This window comes from Urocitellus parryii, chromosome 7, assembly GCF_045843805.1.
Source record: "Urocitellus parryii isolate mUroPar1 chromosome 7, mUroPar1.hap1, whole genome shotgun sequence".
Taxonomy (NCBI): domain Eukaryota; kingdom Metazoa; phylum Chordata; class Mammalia; order Rodentia; family Sciuridae; genus Urocitellus; species Urocitellus parryii.
In genome coordinates, this window is record NC_135537.1 from 76,784,262 (window position 1) to 76,808,392 (window position 24,131).

Below are 24,131 nucleotides of genomic sequence, written 5' to 3' on the forward strand. Positions count from 1 at the left end.
TGTGACCTTCGGCTTCATAATGAGGTGCCTCTCTCCCTCTCTCTCAGTGTGTGTGTGTGTGTGTGTGTGTGTGTGTGTGTGTTTTCCTGCTTGTCTCCTGTCAATTTTCAGGAAACACAATGTCTAGAGTCTGTATTTGCTTAAATGTTGTTCCTCTCTACTCAAAATATTTTTACAGTGATTCTGAATGACTTAGACTTAACATCTGTATCTCTATTTCCATTTCCCTACATATTTCCCAAGTGTCAATTACTCATCAAAATTAAAACATATAGTTCCTTAGTTCTAATTTGGATCTTCCCTTTTTTCTCTGGCCCTTGAGCGCTTTTTTAAGATTTCTTACCAGCACTGTCTCAGGTCTGCAGTACTTTCCATCATAGATCTTTCTAAGGCATCTGAGGAATGATGGCAAGGCAATTATTTTGCTTCAGAGATTTTATTTGGTAGTGTCTTTGGCATGTGATTAGAATTGAGCTGGAGACTCTCTCTCTCTCTCTCTCTCTCTCTCTCTCTCTCTCTCTCTCTGTGTGTGTGTGTGTGTGTGTGTGTGTGTGTGTGTGTGTGTTTGATGGGAATTGAACCCAGGGCTTCTAATATGTTAAACATATGCTCTCCCTCTGAGCTACACCTCCAGCTCAAGCTGAAGACTTTTTTTTTTTCCAGATCAACCCTTTTAAGTTTTATTTGGTTCTTTTTTTTGTTGTTGTTCTTTTTTTTATTGGTTGTTCACAACATTACAAAGCTCTTGACATATTTCATACATTAGATTGAAGTGGGTTATGAACTCCCAATTTTACCCCAAATGCAGATTACAGAATCACGTCGGTTACACATCCACAATTTTACATAATGCCCAATTAGTAATTGTTGTATTCTGCTACCTTTCCTATCCTCTACTATCCTCCCTCCCCTCCCCTCCCATCTTCTCTCTCTACCCCATCTACTGTAATTCATTTCTCTCCTTATTTATTTTCCCATTCCCCTCACAACCTCTTATATGTAATTTTGTATAGCAATGAGGGTATCCCTTCATTTCCATGCAATTTCCCTTTTCTCTCCCTTTCCCTCCCATCTCATGTCTCTGTTTAATGTTAATCTTTTCTTCCTGTTCTTCCTCCCTGCTCTGTTCATAGTTGCTCTCATTATATCAAAGAAGACATTTGGTATTTGTTTTTTAGGGATTGACTAGCTTCACTAAGCATAATCTGCTCTAGTGCCATCCATTTCCCTGCAAATTCTATGATTTTGTCATTTTTTATTGCTGCATAGTACTCCATTGTGTATAGATGCCACATTTTTTTTTTATCCATTCATCTATTGAAGGGCATCTGGGTTGGTTCCACAGTCTAGCTATTGTGAATTGTGCTGCTATGAACATCAATGTGGCAGCATCCCTGTAGCATGCTCTTTTAAGGTCTTCAGGGAATAGTCCGAGAAGGGCAATAGCAGGGTCAAATGGTGGTTCCATTCCCAGCTTTCCCAGGAATCTCCAAACTGCTTTCCAAATTGGCCGCACCAGTGGCGCAATCGGTTAGCGCGCGGTACTTATAAGAAGCTGAAGACTTTTAACTGTTGTTACTTTGTTTCCCTGAAAGCCCTGCTCACAGTTTTTAATGTGCACATGAGGGTTTACCCAGAAGGTATACAAGATCCATGGGAGGAGAGCTTCCCTTTTATAAGGACTCTGGAGCTTCCACTGTTTCCCTTCCCAGTGAGACCTTCATCTGCTTTATGTAAAGTGGACCCTTAGGAGACCAGGCAACACTCATTAGAGCTGGAATGAATGCCCTAGATTTTAGGATCAGGCTTGAGTCCCCCACTATTTTCAACATCCAGAAAGTTAGCAGGGGAGCTTTCCCCAATGCTTTGGGTTTCCCTATGAAATACTCCCCACTCTCAAACACCTGTATGTCTTCAAAATTGGGACAATTTAGTGTGTACTTATTTATATAGCACCTTAATTCGATTAGTATTTAAAGGCTAAGTAGAGCAAAGCTACAGGGGAAAAAAAGCGACTTAAAAAATAATTGAAATTATGGGACAAAGGAAAATCAAAGATAAGAAGGCAAGATAGAGAAAGCCCAAGGATTAAAACAACAACAACAACAAAAAAAAAAAACATGCTACCCAAGCCATTTCACACTCAGTAAATAAGGATCTCAAATCTGACTCCACTTTTTAGAAGCAAAAGGAGAATGTAATCACTAGAAGAACCACACTATAGTAAGTTAATTCAGAGCAAATCTCTTTCTAGAACTGAATGCATGAAGCAATATTTCCTATGAGTCCTTATTGTGAGAACATAACAGCACCTATTGCCTAAATAGAAATCACAGTGCTGCTCCTAATAAAGATAAAACCAGAACATTAAGCCTGTGGCATTACACTAAATTATGATGAAGCCATAAAAAAATAAAAAGAAAAATCAAATTGCAGTAAAATGTAAGGTGCATATGAGTTTAACCTTGTCTACGGTGTTAAACTAAACTAGGTAAAAGTCATTCATTCTTTTAGTTGAGTTAGATAATGTTTCAGGAGAATATTGCCAGTTCTCACATGGAAAGCCTATGCCAAAAAAAGCTAACATTTATTTTAAAAGAATTAATTGGTCTTTGGTTCTCCATCCATGCCATAATTATTATCACACTACTTTTTTAAAGGACCACTAGCAGTCCTTGATCATCAAATTCAGTCATCTGCACAAGAAAGAACACTTGCCCTTGGACACAAATGAAGTAAAAATTAGGATAGTTGAACCATGTACATATTCTCACACTGAATAGATCCTTCTGGCTCTTCCCATTGTTCCTTTGTGGATATTAAATCTCCTCAGACCTTTAATGACAAATGTGGTAAAATTTACACTTAACTCATTTTTCCCTAAATAGAAAAAGAAGCCGAATTTTAGTCTGTAAAACCAATATAAAAATAAAGTTTCACTCAAGAAATATATTAGAATTTGTTTGAAATATAATTGATTTATTTTGTTTACATAGTATGAAAAAATAACCACTAATCTCCCTTGTAAATCATATACACCTGCTACACATAGGTGTTTGCATCACTCGTATAATTACACATAATACAAAGAACATGTTATTATAAATACATAATCATTGACTCTGCAAATTAGGGACAGGTTACTACCAAGTAAAATAAGAATTATTGAGTAAAAAGAAAGCAGATTTTTTGCTCTTTCATAGATGGACTCTATATTAACAGCAGGATCATTGAGTAGTCGCATAAAATATTTAGGGGAGAGTTAATATGATTTTCTTGGTCATCAGCAATACCTAGCTAGTCTAACATTTGCCTCTGCTTATAAAGTAACATTAGTACATAGTTTTTATTTGTATTTGCAAAACAAGTTACATATCTATGAATAAAGATAACATCACAATAGTGTCTCCTTTATCTGCAGAGGATATGTCCCAAGACCCCTGTGGATCCCTAAAAGTGAGAATAGCATCAAACCCTATATATACTATTTTTTCCTACATGTCCATTATCTAAGATAAACTTTAACTTATTAATTAGGCATGGTAAAAGATAAGCAACTGATAATAAAATAGAACAATTAAAACAATGTACTTTAATAAAAGCTACTTAAAACTTATGAATTATTTCTAGAACCTTCCTTTAACATTTTCAGACTGCAGTTGACCACCATTAACTGAAGCATCAGAAAGCAAAACTGAAGACTTGAGGGGACTACTGTGATTTTGTGTGTGTGTGTGTGTGTGTGTGTGTGTGTGATGTCCCATCCCATGATGATACCTACCCCAGAAGCTCCAGACACTTTTTGTTAATAGGCATCGTCCTAGTATTACCATCTTTATTAAAAGACTTCATAAGTTTTTCCATTACTATAACAAAATACCTAAGATAAACAACTAAAAAAAAATATTTATTTTGGCCCACAGTTTTGAAGGTTCTAATCCATAGTAAATTGGCCTATTGCTTTGAGCCTGTGGTAAGGGAGCACATCATGGTGGCACATGTAGAAGAGCAAAAGTGCCAGGAAGAAAGGAGAGAAGGAGAAAGGAGCTGGGGTCCCCTAATCCCCTTTGAAGGCACACCTCCAGTAACCTAAAGGCTTCCCACAAGGCCCCACCTTGTAAAGTCTTACAGCCTCCCATTAGCACCACCCTGGGAATTAAGCCTTTAACACATGGGTTTTTAGGGGACATTCAAAATCCAAATTATAGCAGTTGTCATTATTAAGATCAGACATCAATAAAACAAAAAGAACCAATAGTTCAAGCTTTAATTGTGTTACTGGAAGTTATTGCCCAATACCACTTGCTCCAGCCAAAACAAGCAGAGATTATAGATTCTCCCCTTCTCTCACCCCAAACCTCCAACCTCCAATCCATTATGAAGCTTGCAAATTCCTACAGATGATACATCCATCTTTGTTCCTGCTCCCCGGCCATGGGACACAGGGCCGTGAGACTCAGCCAGGACCACAGCAGTAATCTCCTGCTGGCTTCCACTCTGTCCCCCCTCAACCCATTCTCTACTCAAAAACCCAAGTTATGTTCTCCAAGTCAGTCAGATTACACCAACTCCCCCACTTAAAATCCTTCACTAGTCCTATTGCTCCTGGGATAAATCCAAGCTCCTTGGGAGGTCCTCTGTGGGTGGCCCCTCCACTACCTTCACCCTCTTGCAGTCTGGGAGCATCCCCTTCCTGCCCAGGACAACTGTGCACTTCCTGCTGCTTCAGTGCGATGCTCACCTCACAGCTCACTTCTCATTTCCCTGCCTCCCCCTTAGCTCTCAAGTCTCAGATGAGAGAGTCTCCTCCAGTGAGGGTCCTCAGCACACCACCTGCTTCCTTCAGGCTCCTGCTTTTTGTCTGCCTTACCAGATGTTATATAAGAAATGCCAGTCCCTGAAGTGGAATTTTATTGAAAAAAAAAAGACAGAAAGGAAAAACAATATATCAAAGAAATACAGCAATAGAAGTTTTTGTTTGCTCAGATCAGAAAAATTTAAAGTGCCTGTAGCACTCCAAATACCGATTTCATTGAGAATCCACATATTTCAATCCTACCTTCCTTATTCTTACCTGTCACTTGACTGAGAGATGATTCTTCTACCAGTTCAAGATGGTGCTCAAAAATGAAATAGAGTTCTCCAGATACAGCCCGTCAGCACAGAATAAATCCCATGTCCAGGATACTATAGTGTGGGCCTGGGTAACTCTATTCATTGTTTTGTTTTGGGTGTTTTTGTTGTTGTTTTTGTTTTTATTGTGCAGTTCTGGTATTCATAATATCAATGGTAGTTGATATTATGAATGCCACCATGGTTATGGAGTCTCCCAGTATTCCTCAGCTTAGGTGGCTTAAGACTCTCATAATTCATCTGAAATGCCATTTTGGTGTTTTTATGCACTGTGGACACTGCAGCAATCTCCCATGATGGCAGTCAGGTCCACATTGAAACCAGGGCATCATGCTTACTGGGCAAGTGCTTTACCACGGAACTACGTTCTCAGCCCTCATTGTTTTCTTAGTAGCTGTGTTAGGCTATTGATTCATTTTCAGATTGATCCAGGTACTAAGATACATGCATCTTAGATGTTGGGTTGTTTGTTTGTTTGTTTTTTATTGAATCTCAGAGCCTAGAGTGAGACTAGTCTTGGAACATACTCTTTTCATTGGCCCGTTCATCCCCCATTTTTATTTAGGTAGTTAATTTTAATAAAGCAATAATGACCTATAAAAGAGCCACCTGTTTTATCACATTGTATGTAAATGTTCAGGGTTTGCTTTTTTTCTCTTTGCTTTATATTATGAAGAGTTATCCACATTGTTTTGGTGGAGGCATACAGCTTGTTTCTAGGTTAGAGTTTTGTGAACAGTACTGCTGTGCATTTCTTGAGCATGCATCCTATTGTGTATGTCCATCTGTCTGTCTTGAGTGCATACCTAGGAATGGAATTGCTGGGTCATGGAGAATATGAACCTTCACCTTTTAAGGTGAGGATTAAGGATTTTACTCCCTTTTCTGTTGCTATAACGAAATACCTGAGACTGGGAAATTTACAAAGAATAGAAGTCTATTTGCTTCATGGTACTGGAGGCTGGGAAGTTCAAGAGCAGGGCACGGCACCTGCACAGCATCTGGTGAAAACCTTCATGCTTCATCATAACATAGAAGAGGGCATCACATGGCAAAAAGAACAAGAGCACTATCATGGGTCTCTTTTTCTCTTCTTACAAAGACACTAATCCTATCCTCATGACTTCATCTATTCCTAATTACCTCCCACAGGTCCCATCTCTAAAAACCATTAAATATGACTTTGGACATTAAGTTTCCAACACAGGAACTTTTAGCGGCACATTGAAGCCATAGCAGTAAGTTATAGACTATCTTCCAAAGTATTCACTCCAGGAAGTGTAAGAGTCTGGATCTCCACCAAACAAATTGTCAAGCTAAGCCCCATGCATGTATCCTGCTCTCATGAAACTTCTTATTAAATCTAACTGCCAATGTTTACATTTATCCCTCTTCATTGTCAACACTGGTTTAAACTCATTCTTCTGCCCTGGGAAATTACCTTTAATCCTATTGGTGGCATTCATAATATCAACTACCATTCCCTGCTTCCCCAATTCATGCTCCTGTGAAATGTTGATGAGAGCCAGGCTGGTGGTGAACACCTGTAAACTCAGTGACCTCCCAGCGACGTATAGGCTGAAGCAGGAGTATCACAAGTTGGAGGACAGCCTGAGCAACTTAACAAGACTGTACCTGAAAATAAAACAATCAAACAAAAAAGGCTGGGTGTGGAGCCCAATGGGAGAGCACTTGCCTAGCATGTGCAGGGTCCTAGGTTCAGTGCCTAGCACCCCAGCAAAGACAGACAACAAAAAAAAGCAATGATGGAGATAATGCCTTTCCAGTCAGAGTCTGCTCTGATTCAGGGCTTTGCATTTTACTGCTTTCGTTCTCACTGCATAATACTATGCCTGTTTTACAGAAGAGGAAATAGAAACAAAAAGAAGTTAATTAAGTTGCCCAAATTCAAGGAGAAGAGAACTCACAGGAGTTGGAGTTTAGGCCAGCTCCATCTCAGAATTTAAACTTGATGTTATTTAACTTCTGTCAGTGATTACTGAGGTCTCCTTTCACTGTTCTGAAGCCCTGAGTCTTTATATATGAAAAGTGGATAATGGGACATTCCCCACAGTGGGCAGAGAAGTGTAGATGCTAATGTAACTGAGCTAACAGTCTACTTTTCTATTTCCTCTTTTCTTCCTTGCAAAGAATTAAATCCCACAACTCCTCTTAACCACTTTTTCAAAATCCTTCATATGCAGGTTGCAATGAAAATGCTCACACTAAAGTCTCAAGTTTCAATGATCAAATGGCAAATTAGATGTAAAATGATTCACAATTGCCACTACTGTATATTTTCATTTTGAACTAAGTCTGAATTCTTCACAGGTATAGAAGGTGATGAAGAAATTAGGCATTTGGATGAAGAAATAAAGGAACTAAATGAATCCAACCTTAAAATTGAAGCAGATATGATGAAACTTCAGACTCAGGTAAAAAAAATTAGTTATCTTTAAAATAATTATAATATTTAGTGGAAGCAAAACATTGATCTTTCTAAGCCTGGAAATATCCTGACATCTTATAGGGAATACACTGAGACTTTCTTGATTACACAGTTATTGTAAAATCCTGAACAGGTGGATCATCCCAGAGCACCATTGATTTGTAACTTTAGGCAAAGTTACACTTTTGCCCCAGTTGAATCAATGCCTTCATAAACAAATAAAGTAGCAGATCATTCTGTAAAGAGTCCTGTAGAGCATGTGGTGCTTCAGAAAAAATCATGAGGGCTAAGTGTCCTTAGGTTTATTTAAAGTTAAAATAAAACATCACAACTGCTTAATTTTTCTAGAATATCTCTACATATATAAGTGTTCGTTAGAAACAGGTCTTCCTGAACAAATGCTTTATCCAAAAATCTAAGCAGTTTATCAACTTTTCATTCTCCATAATGCCTGCCCCTGATTAAATTTTTGCAAATGGAAATCAAAAGTTAAGACCAAGATTTTTTAAATATAATAAGCGATGGATTAATAATTATTATGTAATTCCCAGAATTCTGTCTTCAGCCTGGCCTTCTCCACAACTTCTCCAGACATCTGCATACTAACTAATAACTATTACAAGTCAGAAGAAAAAAGAATGAGCCCAAGCAGAGGTGGAAAGGTCCTTCCCCCTTCCCTTCTTTCCTCTCCTTTCCTGAAATGCAGGGTTTTATGCCACCATGGTCACGGAGTCTCCCAGTATTCCTCAGCTTAGGTGGCTTAAGACTCTCATAATTCATCTGAAGTGCCATTTTGGTGTTTTATGCACTGTGAACACTGCAGCAATCTCCCATGATGGCAGTCAGGTCCACAAAAAGCTTAATGCTTTGGTTTGGAAATCACAGGAGCTTCTCATGGGAACCATTAACAAGAAATGCAAAGGCCTCTGCCCTCATGGAGATTGAAATTTAGAAGGGGAAGATAGAAAGTAACAAAAAAAATCATACACGATAAAGTCTGCTGGAAGGAGGGAGGAATGGGTTAAGTGTCTGGATTTCAATATTAAATAGGACAACCAGACCCAGGTGGGCTAGATGAGGTATGAAGGAATTAACCAAATAGTTATGGAAGAGAGTATTTCAGACAGAAAGAAACACCAAGTACCAAGGGCTGGAGATTTGAGAAATAGCAAAGAGGAAATGTGTCTGCAGGTGAGTGAGCTGGGAAGACCGAGGGCCACTCACATGGGGCATCGTAGGCCATTTTAATGACTTTCTTTATTTTTCTGAATGACTGCAGAACCATTGCAGGTTTTGAGCTAAGGAGTAGCATGGTCTTACTTGGCTTAGATTCTAACTTGCATTTGAAAGGTTTGTTCTGGTGGCTATGCTGAAGAAGGACCAAGAAGAGACTACATGAGGCTCTAGGCAGACATAGGACCACCCATGAAAAAACCATGCAGTCTGCACAGGTGACAGCAGCATGGCAACAGCCACATGGGTGGGGACAGTGGTCCCATTCTGTAGTCTTAAAGGAGATGCCCAATGGATTCAAGGTTTGAAAGAGAGTCCTGGGGACACCTTGAAGTCTGAGCATCACTAGGATTCCCACCAATTGGAAAGGAGAAGACTAGATAGAGCAGGTATGGAGGAAATAGCAAATATTTGCTTTGAGGAAAATTGAGTTTGAGATATTTAACATAAAGTCATTAGGAGACACTGGATCTGCAATCCACAGAGAAATCTAGGCTGAAGATATAAGTCTGGGAATTATATTATTATATAATAATTAATATAATTACTTAAGTTATTTATTATGATTAAATATTTATGTGATAATTAATTATTAGTATAATTAAATAATTACTATATGATAATTATACAATTGTTAAGTATTATCATTATAATTATTATTATTCCAACATTTAGAGCAATATGATGGGAATGCAATTTGGAGCACTGCGGTAGTGGCATATACATTCCTATACTGGGCCATGCATTTTCCTTCAGAGACAGACCTTTTGCACTCCTCCCAAACTCTACATCTTGTGTTCCTATACTATTTCCATTTAGATTACATCAATGGAGACCAACTTGAAGACAATAGAGGAAGAGAACAAACTCATAGAACAGAATAATGAAAGTCTGCTAAAGGAACTGGCAGGTCTGAGTCAAGCTCTCATTTCAAGCCTTGCTGACATCCAGCTTCCACAGATGGTAAGTTGAAGACCAAGACTTTGCTGCTCCATTGCAGGTATTGCAGGGACATCATGCAGTTGTTCATTGGGGCTTCTAGTTAGCAAAAAGATCTGTTAGCAGTCACAGAGATCTCCTGATTCCATCACGGTCTTACTACCAGTAATCTCCCCTGATGGAAAGATGGTAGATAGGTAGATTTAAATTATAGGAAGGCTAAGGATATTCTTAAAGACCAAGTTCATCTAAAGATGAAGGTTTATTCAAAGCTTGTTTTATAATATAATATGAAAGTTAGAGGACAAAACATCTTCACTGAAATATATTTCCAAGTGTAAAATTTCATGTCTTACAAAGTCTGAGACCCAGACTTTGCATTATCTGCCCAACTCAAGAATTATTTCAAAAAGTTAAGTTCCCAATAAACTTGTTTCATACAGAAGTATGCAGAACATAATTCAGTTCTCAGACAGCATAAAAACAGAAGTAAGCAAAGCATTCTTACTTCCAAAATCTAAACATGTATTTTAAGTATGCAACTATTTAGAATTCATTAAAAAAGTTTATTTTACATTTTTATAAATATAAATAAATATTTGGAGGAGGAGATGTATTGTTGAATATTTTAAATTTCTTCCAAACTTACATTCCTAGAATAAGTTTTCTAAAATTTCTAATTTTGTATATAAAATGGTTTAAAGATGCAGCAGTATAATTAAGAAAAATAGTTGGTTTTGCTTAAAACAAAACAAATGCCTCAATTTACTCAGCTTTCTAGAATGGAGCCTTCATTTTAATTCCAATGTGTTTCTTGACCTAAAAAATCAATAGTACAATAGTCCAAAGGAAATTTATTTTTATTTTTATGGCTACTATTCATATAATTACTGGATATTATTTTAATGTTATTTATAAACATTTATCTACTTCATACTTTAAATTTTAGAATGGTAAAATTTTGCCCTTCTAAATTTTGCCCTTCTAAAATTTAAATTTTTTTTCTTCAGCCAGTGCCATATAAAAGATAGACATCATTCAAGATAACTGATACCTTTGATAATCACTATACAAAGTACTCCACTGGTAATTCTTTAATATGATCACATGAAATGTTGACAAGAGCCCTAAGGACTGCCATTGACATTCCCTTTCTGTAGTTGAGGGACTCTTCCATTATTTGATCAAGGTTCCAAAGCCAGCATGAGTCAGGTGGGTCTGGCTTCATGCTAGAACCTTTATCTGCTCTGCCACCCAGAACCTTTTGTTAAGAGAATGGCACAGAAAAGGCAGAAACTAAGAGAGAGCCAAAAATTATGACTAGACAATATTAATAATCTAGAGCAGTACTTTGCTGAATATGAACAAATACTCTTCAAATTTAGAAAGCTTGCCTTCTAAATAGCAGCAATGACAACAATATCATACATCTATAGTACTTAGACCTTTAAGAGTACTTTCTTCCAAGCACCTTCTGAAGTAAGGTGTATGTCATGCATGGGTCTTTCAAAAGGGGGAAATGGAGGCACCAGCAGGGGCTGAGTTGGATTCCCTTTGTGCCATGAACCTCCTGTCACTCATGCATGCCATTTAGATCTAGTCAGTGTGTACTCTTTGAAGCTTCACATTGGACAAAGGAGACACCAAATAGGATAAAGGTGAATGAATTTCAACTTTGTGAAACTGATATTCTACCTGAAGAGACAGAGAGATAATAAAATATATTGCAATGTTGCTGCAAAAGAAAAATGGACACAAAGGCATCTGAGGAGAAAGTAGAAATATTTTCCATCCCAACTGGTTGGTAAGCAGTTTGCTCAGATCTTAATCTCTGTTAAAAGAGCCTACTGGCGCAAGCAAACCTGCCCTCCCAACCTCAAACATCCACCTCCCTCAAGGAGAAGCGTCTTGTGCTGCACAAGTTCCATTGAGGCCACTGCTCCTCCCTAAAGAAATCACCCAGTTTTGAGTTCAGCTCAGCAGTGCACCTTATTTGGCTCCAAACTGACCTGCAATAATGTTTCAAACAATCACGTTTCTGTAATCCCATAAAGAGGAAACAAATAAGTCCCAATACACACTCAGATCTCTCCATTTTCCCAAACTCCAGTAACTAGGTGAATCCTTGCCTTCCCTCCCAGATCCTGAGTCACTCACCTTCTTTCTTGTTACTTGATCTTCCTTTTGCCTCACAGTGATTGGTTCAATATGTTTGTCTCCACTTAGGGACCTATCAGTGAGCAGAATTTTGAAGCATATGTAAATACACTCACAGACATGTACAGCAATCTGGAACGGGACTATTCCCCGGAATGCAAAGCTCTCCTGGAAAGTATCAAACAGGCAGTGAAGGGTATCCATGTGTAGGATCACAGTGCTGCCGGGCAACAGAGATCACCAACAGCAGTCAACTCCAGATGGACCTGTGAAAGGGGTTCATGTACTGCTAAGGCTTGGAGGTTGCCATATGCATTTACAACTGCAACATTGCACTAATTTTTCCCCAGCTGACATAAAAAGGAAAGAAAAACTATGATAGACTCTTTGGATTAAAAGCAATGCAGTCAATGATTAGATCTTATTTATTTTCATATGTTTTTCTTTTATTTCTTCATTGCACTCTTTCTTTTGTAAAGTATATGTAAAATAAATGTGACATTTTTATATTTTATTTATTACTAATCAAAGAGTTTTTTATCTTTTAACTGCATTTTGAAGTCTGCCATATTTTTACAAGTGTGTTTATTAATTTATTTTCTAATAGGACTTAAATAGAAATGCTATTCTCAAATCATCTATCTTGCTGGGTTAAAATGAGAAAACAAAAAACGTGTGAAAGAAATCCTTGTCTAAGGACTGCACTATGGTTCAAGTTTGATTTTTATTGCACACTTCTTTTTCCCCCTCTTCCACTGGTTTTTGTATTTATAATTCAATTTGCAGTAAGGTGAGATGCGTGGAAGGAATAAGAAGATAAATGGCGCCCACTGGTGGGGAATCCGCACTCACAGAAGCACAGACACTGGAAAACAGCCTGCTCAGAATTTGTTAGCAATAATTAAATATAGCAATCAGCAAAGTATTCAGCTTGGCTGTGTGGTTTTAGTTCCTATGAATTATTTATTTGAAATGTCTTAAAGAAACATAAGCATTTTTTAGTGATGCAGATTTGTCTGTTTTTCAAGTCATATCACATAGTTGGCAACTCTTATCCTAAGACGAGAAATAATCACTTGATGTGACCAGCCAGGCTTTCCTGCCATATGTTGGTACAATATACAAGTGACAACATTGGTGTAGATTTGTACTTAGCAAATGCAAACACATCCAAATGGAAAATTCTGTAGATACCATATCCCCTGAAATAGCATTTATCTTACTGGGTTTGACTGGAAAGGAATGGAAAATAGAGTAAAACGTGAAAAAAAAAATATTACTTCAATCTGAATGATTACTTTGAACACTGGCAACATTGGTGTCACCATCCTTAGGAGATAGAATTCGATTTGATAAAAACCTTGCCATTGATACAAAGCATCCACATGCTTTCACACACACAAACACACAGGCACACTCACACACACACACACACACACACACACACACACACACTTACAGACACCCATCCACACATAAAATTGAGCCCGCGATCTTGAATTTCTGAATGGGTCAGAGTTTAGTAGTTGCTATAGTAAAGGCAATGTCTATTTCAGGGACTGTAAAGTAGTTAAGCATTGTTTCAAAAGTTTTTTTATATTTATTTTTTTTAAGGAAAAGGTATAGACAACCAGCTAAACTGCCTTTTTGGTGTGCGCACACATTTCATGTGCAGACGTGCCTCAGTGTAAATGTACACATGAACTTAGTGTGGGCTTAATTTTCTGTGCTATAACAAAAGTGTTTATTTTTGATTAGCCTCATGGATATTTAGATTGAATGTGATGGCATTCACAGGCTTGATATATTCCACTCTTGCTAAAGTTACCTGCACAAAAACACGAAAAGTGATATCCCACAGTAATTCCACCTCCATGAAATTGTGGTCATTGTTATGCATCAAGTGGGGCTTCTCTTTGGTTTGGGGTTCATTTGAACTCTTGAATCTTAGTTTAGTGAAGATGAAATGTCTGTTCTTAGGTAGGAAAGGTGTTTATTTAAAAATCAATTTTAAAGAAAAAGCTACCATATGTGCTGTCTATTATAAATGGGACACCAAACAAAATTTTCTATTAAAGTTATGTACTTGCAAACATTTTGCTATACAGTACTTCATAGATGCATACAAATGAGTTCACTTATTACAAAGACAAAAGTTTAATTTGCTAAATATTTTAACAAGTTTGTTATATATTTTATTTAATTTAAAAAGAAATCTCTTACCAACCTATGTATTTATTACTATAATTTACTATGACTTCAGGTTAATTTATTTGTGTTTGCATAGATTGAACAGGATGTTTTTGTGAAGTATGTTGGTATTTATTTGCCTCCTTTGTACTTGATGTGTTTTGTAATGTGCACTGATTTTTTTCTTTTCAACTATGTTAATGATCGATACTGTAAATTGGGTCTTTTGTAAACAACAAAATGGCAATGATGTATGCATTTTTTTTAATTTGAGGTAGTTTGTTTGTATCCTGTTTCTCCAAACAATTAATATTTCTTACATCAAAGCAACAAAATTGTGTTCAGTGCTGTACATTTGGTGTATGGTAGGAAATAAAAATTGATAATGAGTTTGGCTGTGATCATTTTCAGGCTACTATATGGCTACTACATAGAGACCTATGTTAACCTCCCACAAAGCCCTCAGTTCCAGAAGGAGCCCTGATGAGGTAGACGTGCCCCTGTCTGTGAGAAGTTCAACTGTACTTTTGTTCTGACAGCTGGTCTGCTTGGCTTAGGTTTTTACCCCAAGTGAGGAGGACTTTTGGCCAGTGGGCGACTTGTCACCATCTTGGTGTGGCATATTCTCCAGAACAGAGATGCCTTGGACACAATGACACCTTCACTAGCATGAGTTCACCCAGATTCAGTGAGCACAAAGATACAAGCTCCACCCTTCTGATCCCTTTTTATTTTTTGTTTTGAAACAGGGTCTCACTAAGTTGCTTAGGCCTCACTAAATTGCTGAAGCTGACCTTGAAGTAGAGATCCTCCTGCCTCAGCCTCCTAAGTCCCTGGGATTACAGGTGTATACCACCGTACTGAGAGCTGGTTGAACTGTTAAAGAAAAGTGATAATTAATTCTTGACAACCCCTATTTTCTTGTGTGTTTTTTCTCACCTAATGTCAAACAGCCAACCTAACTTAATTTTCTAGTTTCTGCCCAGATATACACCTCTCTGGGACTAGTTAGCACTTATATGCAAAATGGTTTAGGTCCCCACAGGAAAGCCAGGGATGTATTGGGTAGACCTTCATATAACAAGGGTTGGCACACGACAGTTAATATACAGCATAGCTTTCTTTTAGTCACCAAGTTAACTTGTACAAGATGTGCAAGTGATATAGCCTTTGAAAATGGACCACAAGATGAAAATCTGCTCAGCCAGGTTCTTAGCTTCCCCTTTGCTGAGTTACATTTTTACATCTCACCCTGAGTATGATTTTATATCAGTGAGTAGTGCTGGCAACATTTCATAAGAGGAGTGCCCTTGCTATGGGAAATAAGGAAGGCATGATGAGTAGGATTCACCCATTCACACAACAGATGTTCAGTGAGATGCACGCTGATGCCAGGCCCACTCCCTGACTTCCCTGTGAGGTCAGCCTAATGGGTAGGGGACAAGGAGATACGCAGAAGGCCTTATGATTGTGATATACGTGAGCTCCTATGGCAATAGCGCAAGGGTTTCCTGGCACTGTGATTTCCTGAGAAAAGTCCGGGTTCCAGATTAGTAGGGAACATTTGAGAAAAGTCATTGTAGACAGCAGGAACCTCATGCACTAAGACAAAACAGTGTGATAAAACACGGAAGGAGCTGCTGAACATATTTAAAATAGCAAAGGGAAAAAAAATGTAGGGTTAGAAATGAGAAGAAAGGTAGCAAAAAGCCCAGGTAAGTGGGAGAGGGGGTTGTAGTATAAACTGCCTGGCTTCAGAGTTCAAATATCTGCAAACAGATGTAAGCATGCTAAAGAAAGCCTTAAGATCAGGACTGGGAGGTAGCTCCGTGGTAAAGCACTTGCCTAATGTGTGTGAGAACCGGGGTTCGCCTTCCAACACCTATCTCATCACCCCCCCAAAAAATAGAAGAGTTAAAATCAGAGAATGTTAGGATGTCTGTTATAGACAATTTGGTCCATGAATTCAAACCATGAACATTCCTAAAATTGTGTTCAGTGCTGTATATTTTGGGCATAATAAGAATAACAATTTTTAATCATTTTGAAGTGATATGAAAATCCTGGAGTGTTCACACACAGGACTAAAATGCTCCTATTGGAATCAAAAATTTTGAATGAAAAGAAAGGGGTGAATGATTCCTTGATCTGCCCCATTAGAAAAAAGTTTTAATTAACTTGTTCTGGCCCATAAATATTTTATTAATATTCATAAAAACTAATGTTTTCCTATGTCTCTTTCCACACATTACATCCATTTGATGGTAGTCTGGGAGTGGTACCCTGCTATTTCCTCTCATTATTCAGCAGATAATTATAAAGTAAGCAGATTTAATTGGCTAATAACTATCTACACTGTCAGACACAATCAATGATGCTTTGTAGACTTCATCTCACAAAATCCTCAAATTTGTGGAGTTGATATTACTACACTCAATTAACTGATGAGGAAACTGTTAGGAAAAAAGTTAGCAACTTGCCCCAGACTATAAAACTAGAAAAACGTGCAGACAAAATTCGACCTCATGTGCATTCAATTGAAAAGCAAACCACAGCTTCTTTCCCCTGCTTTTAGGAAAACTGTAGTACTGTGTATAGTTTTACTATGGTCAGAATAGTGGCAGAACTCACCTGGCCTGCATTTTCAGAAATGAGTGAGTAGACTTCTGGACCTAGTGGCTTTAACCAGTGGGTTCTGTCTAGGCTCTTGACAGATGTTGTCTCATCTGGAGAAAGAAAGAATTTGGTGAGATTAAGTGGTGTGCTAGGACCCTCATATATCCCAGTGAATCTATGCCTATCTGCTAATATTAAGTTCCTGCCTAAATTATCTCTTCTAGGTTTCATAGCTTCATTGCAATGGAATTATTATGATCAGGGCTATATTGATAGAAACTGAAGCTTAAGAAGAACAAAGAATTTGTTTGATGCCCTAGAAAAATAAGTACCAAGAGCAAAATTCTGCTTAATTCTTACCCAAAGATGAGCTCCTATCCTTCAGACTCTATTCCTGCCTCCAGCCAACCCCTCTCAGGCTGACCAATGACCCAGCCTGCCTTGTTAATCATGGAGTCACTGGGAAGGAGATGTTCTGTCCATCACCACTTCAGAAAAAGTTGTTCAAAGAAGTATCATTTTCACATTTAGACCATGCTATCTTAAATGTATTTTTCTTGTAAAGGCGTATCATAAAAATGTGATGCCTTCATAATTTATTTGGTGAATTGGGATTGAATATTTTAATATGCCTTGCAAAATGGCCCCAAAATAAGAAAAATGTAAATAACTCATTTTTCAGTTTCTTTCTAGAGCAAAACAACATAATTATTTTGTTCTGTCATTAGCTGCTTTGTGTATGACAGTTTGGGATTGCCCCCAAAAAATTAAAGGACACTTTCCAGTGACCTTTACCAGCTATTAAATATTTTAAGACATAAAGAGAATGTAAAGATCCCTGCTCTTAAGAAAGAGCAGCTGTTTTAGTAGAGTTTTCCACTCAGATATGTATTATCATATGTAAAAGTAGTCATTTTCTTTCAGAGTGATTGCCTTTTTCAGTTTTAAATGAAATCCTTTGGATTTATAGGCTAGCTATTTTAAAGTACAAATGGGATATGTCACTCTAATAATGCTTTTAAAGAATCAAACTTTCAACTCTTAAAAAATCTTTGTAAATAGACTAATGCACTTGAATTTCAAAAACATGGAAGAGAACTTTCGCATCTGGTGCCTCATCAAAGACCTCAGGACCAGAAACATCCACATCCACACACCTGGCTATGTGCATGGGCCATGGTTGACTGTCTCTGGGCAAACAATGACTATTGGATTGGCTCTATCAACATGAGCTCACTATTCCAGGAAATTCTTGTCCAGGAAGAAAAATTGAAAATACCTTCATTATATTTGTTCCAGGAACTTCCTAACAATCCACTTATATGAACTAGATAGAACTGAAACTACTAGTCCCAAATAAATACATTGGGACAGCAGAGAGCATTAAATAATTGTTTTCTCTTGAAGACTTACTTTGTCTTTTTTTTTCTTTTGTCCTGAGGATTGAACCCAAGGGCATTCTACCACTGAGCTACATCCGCAGCCTTTTTTAGTTTTTGTTTTGAGACAGATCTTGCTAAGTCACCAAGGCTGACCTCAAACTTACAATCCTCAAATTTATAATGCCCCTGCTTCAGCATTCCTAGCCTCTAGATTTACAGATATGCACCACCACATCCACACCCATACCTTTTAGTTTTGAGGTGGTATATCCCAAATTAGAAAATATCTAATTGTCTAACCTGGGAATTATAAGGGTTTTTTTCAGTCATACTATAGATTCATGAATGTATCACATGTGCCAGCACAACTTGAAAATCTTCTCATTTTTGTGTTTTTTTTAATAATTACCCATTTACATAACCAAGTTTTAGTGTAGTGAAGCTGGTTGCTGTGATGCATTCCTATAATCCCAGAAATTCAGGAGGCTGAGCAGGAGGATTGTAAATTCAAAGTCAGCCCTAGCAATTTAAGCCCTAAGCAAGACCCTATCTCAAAATCAAAAGGGCTGGGAATGTGGCTCAGTGGTTAAGTGCCTCTGGATTCACCTCCTATACCAAAAACAAAACAACAAAAAGATCACTATAGAGAGATCCTGTCTCAAAATAAAAAGGGCTGGGGATGTAGCTCAGTAATACAATGGTAGAGTTTCCCCAAGTTCGATCCCCAGTATTAAGAAAAAAAATCACTCTGATATTGAAATGTTTTGGTTTTTTTTAGTATGAATTTCTGTGCAATACTGAATTAGAAAACCTATTTGAAATTGGAAAACTGAAAGAATATTTTAAGGAAAGAGACAAATGAAGGTAATACAGGTTTATTTGGGATAAACCTGTAGAGTGAGGCCCAGGGGAGCCTGACACAGGCTGGGGTCAGTACAGGGGAATGAGGAAGGGAGGAATTTTTTTGGTTAGGCCTTTGTTAGGGAGTTGTCAGAGAAGAATCTTCATAGTGTCACCTTCATAAGAAACCAGGTGTCTTTCAGGATTTCAGCCCCAGATAACAATTTCCTCTCTCATGATGACTGAGTATTGTTTAGGGTTAGGTCAGGCTGGAAGGTGACTCTTGTACTAAGGATGTTTCAAAATGGTGTTGCCTGTGTCAAGTTCTTCCTAACAATTATCAGCAGAGTCCCTTCCCTTTAAGCAACAGCAATCTTCTGTTGAGGAAAGTGAGTCTATGTCTGCTGCAGTAATGCATGCACAATCGTGACAATCTCAGAAGCTTCTAGAAGGGGAAGACAAACCTGGGATAGTTACAGTTTGAAGGTTTTATTTTCTGACAAGCCTTTCAATGGCAAGACTAGGCAAGGTTTGTTTTGTTTATTCGTTTGTTCACTTGTTTGTTGAGAAAAAAATAAAAAGAAGTTTAATTGCTTTGCTAGCAAAGGAGAAGCCCAGGGGACTCCTGTCCCAGAGGCTGTGATTCTGCCCCTCAGGGAGAACAGAGGTTTTTCTGAAGAGGTGATTCAAAGGCTGTTACATTCCAGGTGTCCCTGTCCACAGTTGTAATTCACTTATTAATCTGGGAGATAGATAGTCATTTCTGCCAGGGGTGGTAGTGCAGGTGTTATGCTTGAATTCGGGACCCCCAAAGACCACCAGAGACCCAAGATCAATGCAAGCAGCAAAGAGGTGTTTATTGCGAGCTAGCTCGGTCCTCCGCGCGTGCACACAGCAACTGGTGATGCTGAGAGCCCAGAGCCCAGGGTTTGCAGCATTTTTATACAGTCTTTGGAGAAGGCAGGGACTTCACATACATCATAGCAAATCATCACACACCACGGGAAAATCAAATAACAACTCTAAAACATGATTAGCACATTCACTGGCGGGAACAAGCTGGGGAGGGGTGATTGGTCAGTACAAAAGGGGTATTTGTTTGAACTGATTGGTTTGAATCAAGAGGGGTGTACGTGCTGAACTACATGGTTTCCCAACTTGTTATCAACCATCATAAACTACTGGGAGGGTCATCTGGCATCCCAGGTATTTCCCTGTCTCATGCTGAATGGTGGCTGCTAGGGGGTTGCTATGGGTCCCCACCTAGCCTGACTGAGTCAGGGACACCTGGGGCAGCAGATCTCTCCTGTTATTTGTAGATAAACAACTTAGCAGGGTGGGTATGTGCCTAGGAGTGCTCTGTGGGTTTTTCCAAGGACAAAGGCCATGTCCCTTCCTTGGACAGGCTTTGCTCTGAGGTAGAGGCTGGTTTTTCACAGGCATGGTGGTGCACACCTGTCATCTTGACAACTTAGCAAGGCCCCAAGCAATTTCGTGAGACCCTGTCTCAAAATTAAAAAATAATAATAATAAAATATTTTTAAAAAAGGGCTAGGGATGTGGCTTGGGTGAGACTGGTCTTGAAAATCAGAATCAGGTCTTCATTTTCCCAGTGTTGAAGACTGAACACCTGAGAAGCACTGAGGCAAGAGCAAAATTTTATTTAAAGGATAGAAGTGGGGAGGGGTCTGCTCCGGAGAGGAGGTTCAGGAGCTGGTGACTGTGAGAGTGGTGGTGTCTTGCCCCTTTTATAGATTTCAGGTTTCCTTTCTTCTCAGGTCTCCTCCTCCTCTTATCCTGCCTACATGACCAAAAGTGACCAAAAGGGCAGGAAGAGAGCCATCAGGGATGATGGCTGGTGCTGGGAAATGTGATCTTCACCTTCCCCTGTAGGTGGCTAGGCACAGGTAGGTAGGGAGTGCTATCTACCCATTTCCTTTTCTGTGATAATCAGCTACCTATCCTTTTCCCTGGTCTCATGGGTTCAATCCCTGGTACAAAAAAAAATAGAGTCATTTCTTAGATCTCCCAGTGGTATCCCAAAAGTCTGAATTACCTCTTTCCTGTGTTGGGTGTGTGCTCAAGGACAGGATAACTCTGCCTACTGGTGGGGAAGAAAGGAAATCCTGCCTGCTCCCCGCACCTCCCAAGATTAGGGAGGGGAAGATTAGGAAGAGGGAGACAGAGAAGAAGAGAAAGAAGCCTATCCATTTTTAAAATAAGTCACAGTGGGAGAGCAGCAACTATATCCAAAGCAGGAGGCGGACCATTGTTACTTTTCCCTGTTGTCAATGTCTACATTCCACTTCTATGGAAAACTGGAGGAGGACATCTCCAAGCTGTTACCTACCGAGAGAGGGCGAAGTTGAAGGAAGTTACCCAAAGTCCTTGTTCTCTATCAGGTGGGGCATGGAGGTAAGGGTATTCAGTATCAGGGCAGGTCAGAGAAGTGAGGTTTATGATGAAGTCATGTACAACCGCTTGTCACGGGTTCAGAGGTGATCTCTGAATGAAGCTTTAGAAAGTACAGCTATTTGATACTTTCTACTGGAAGCTGAAGGGTCTGAGGTCCATGTTAGTGGATTTTCAGGAAGCTCCTGAAATGATCAATAAATTTCTTTTCAGGTTGTATCTTCCTGGAAAGAATTATCTGGAATAGTAAGTCCTGTGGATAAAGACAATGCAGAGTGAAGTCATGTTAATTTGTACTGTAAACTGTGTAGGGTAGAGGGTTTCTTACCTCCATAGTAAATTTGCATATTTTTTTCCTGTAGAGTCAAGGAAACCTGAGCCTTGGGAAAGGTGTGGGGACCAGGTAGGCTGAGTCAGCAAGTTGTCCTTAATAGATCGACATATAAGCTTTGAGTACAACAAGTTCAGCCAGCAGAGGACTGTGGTACATGGAGAAGAAACGTCTCATGCAAACCAAAGGTTTGTCATCTTAGAAAGTCTCCCCACGGAGGCAGGTATGTGTGTCCTTATTTTATTTATGCCTTCCGTGAGGCTCAACAAAGATGAGAACTTGTCCAAGTTGGCAGATAGAAGAGCTAGGATTCAAACTCTGGTCTGTCTGACTCTGGATATAATGGTTCTCCCGCCACATGATATTGAATTGGATCCTTCATTGAGAAAAAGACAAGCCAGGCCTGCTAATCTGAAAATCCAAGTCTGAAATGCACTAAAATCCAAAACTCTTTAAGCCTGGACATGACACCACAAGTGGAAAATCCCCATATCATGAAACTGTGTTTCACTCGTATAATTATTTTAAATATGGCCTAAAGTTGTCCTTGGGCTAAGTGTGTAAGGAATACATGAAACTTAACTGAACTTTGTGTTTAGACTTGGATGCTATCCCCCAGATATTTTATTATGTGTATACAAATATTTCAAAATCCAAAAAAATCTGAAATACTTCCAATTCCAAGCACTTCGGATAGGGGAACCTCAACCTCTACCAGCATTGTATGGCGCTAAAGAGGACAGTGGAGAGTGAGTTGGGAAGATCCCTGGGGACGTGGCTGCAAAGGTGGAAAGAACAGGACATCCTAAGCAAAGAAGACACATGGGACCCGCAGAGGAGGCCAAGTTCTAAGACATGTTTTGAAACTAGAATTATTATGACTTTTACCTGAGTCAAGAAAATTGACACCTGTGTCTCTTTTGTTTTCCTTATGGCTTAGGATATATTTTATTAATTTCAGATGAATAGAAATACTGATCCTCCAACGCTAGGCCTTCCAAAGTGTGAGGGATGGGCCACAGTAAACTTGAGGGGCCTGCCCTACCGATAGGAGGGGTGACCGTTTCTGCTGAACAAAGAGGAAATCTACTTGACAAACTGAAAATGGAATCTAAGTTCTTATCTTCCCAGAAATTCCACTTATCATTAGGTTCTTGAGGATTGCCAATGAGCTATGGGATAACCTGGCTTCGTGTCCACCGGCCAGCATTCCATTGAGAGGGTAAGGTTCATCTCAGCACATGCATTTTCACATTATTTGGATGATATTGTGCAAGTTGATTAGTTTCCTTGTCTTGTTTTGTTGTATTCTGATACACCAAAGTGAATCCGCAGCTCACCACTGAGTCATTGATGTGGAAATCTACAGGTCTCAATTTCAACACAAATATCTCAAGTTAGAAAAACCTGTTCCCACGAAGCGGATACTAACATTCTCCCTTATGCTAAATGGGGAAACTGAGGCACTGTTTTAGTTCATTTAGGGTTGCTATCACACTGCCATGGACTTAAAACAACACATTTATTCTTCACCGTATGGAGGCTGGGGAATTCAAGATGGAGGCACCAGCAAATTTGGTGCCTCGTGAACACCTGCTTCCCTTAAGATGGTCATCTTCTTGCTTCAAGTGACAGACGGATGAGGACAAAGTAGCTCTCTGTGGCTTCTTTTATAAGGGCACTAATCCCATCTATGAGGATTTGACCGTCATGAGTTGATCGCCTCCCCCAACCCCCATCTTCTAACAACCATCACCTGGGGAGGTAAAAACTTGAACATCTGACTTTTCGGGGCCATTCAAACATTGGATCTGCATCCGGGACACTGAGCTTTCTTAGGAGCAGAGCTTGGGTTTGAACCATGGTGGGTTTGGAGCCCACAGGCGTAAGCACTCTAGAGAGAGGCCTGTGTTGTTATCACCTAGGACCCTTGATATGTTTTTGCTGAATTTATGACTATTTTTGATCCATTATTTACACCTAATCTGTACTCACGGAGCACCTGCTAAGTGTGAGAAAAAAGTAGCGTGTTAGCACTAGAATAAAACTGGTGGAACTCGAATGCCAACCCACAAACAACTTCATTTACAGAGAGCAGCTGGCATTGCAATATGCCTCCAGATCTTAATGGAAATTTTAAAAATTATCTTTGGACACTGAATGCATATTTTTGTGTGCTTTGTGAAGAACTAGCAAGGGAGTTGGAAGGGTTCTCTCTAATAAACGGGGAGATGGAGGAACTGCTTGAGAGTTTTTTTAAATGAAGAGATAAAGACATTTGTTAATCAGGGTTAATTAAAGCCATTTTTAAGACTTCATAAGGCTGGGGGTTTTTTCTTTTTTTTTTTAATGGAGCTTTACCAACTTCTCATGTCAAAGATATTCAGTGTCTTGCTTTTACTGAACCTGTAACTTGAAAGCCGAAGTATCATAATTTCTAACATTGAGG

General features: G+C 38.9%; 1 protein-coding gene across 4 annotated transcripts in view; it reads left to right on the forward strand.

Annotated features, from left to right (window-relative positions):
• Positions 1–12,121, forward strand: part of St18 (ST18 C2H2C-type zinc finger transcription factor) — a 61,879-nt gene extending 49,758 nt beyond the window's left edge. For all 4 annotated transcript variants that reach the window (XM_026394412.2, XM_026394414.2, XM_026394413.2 and 1 more), the window contains 3 exons: positions 7,465–7,568; positions 9,635–9,778; positions 11,981–12,121. In XM_026394412.2, coding sequence (XP_026250197.1) covers positions 7,465–7,568; positions 9,635–9,778; positions 11,981–12,121 — 389 coding nt within the window. The remainder of the gene's footprint in view (positions 1–7,464; positions 7,569–9,634; positions 9,779–11,980) is intronic.
• The last annotated feature ends 12,010 nt before the right edge of the window (positions 12,122–24,131 follow it).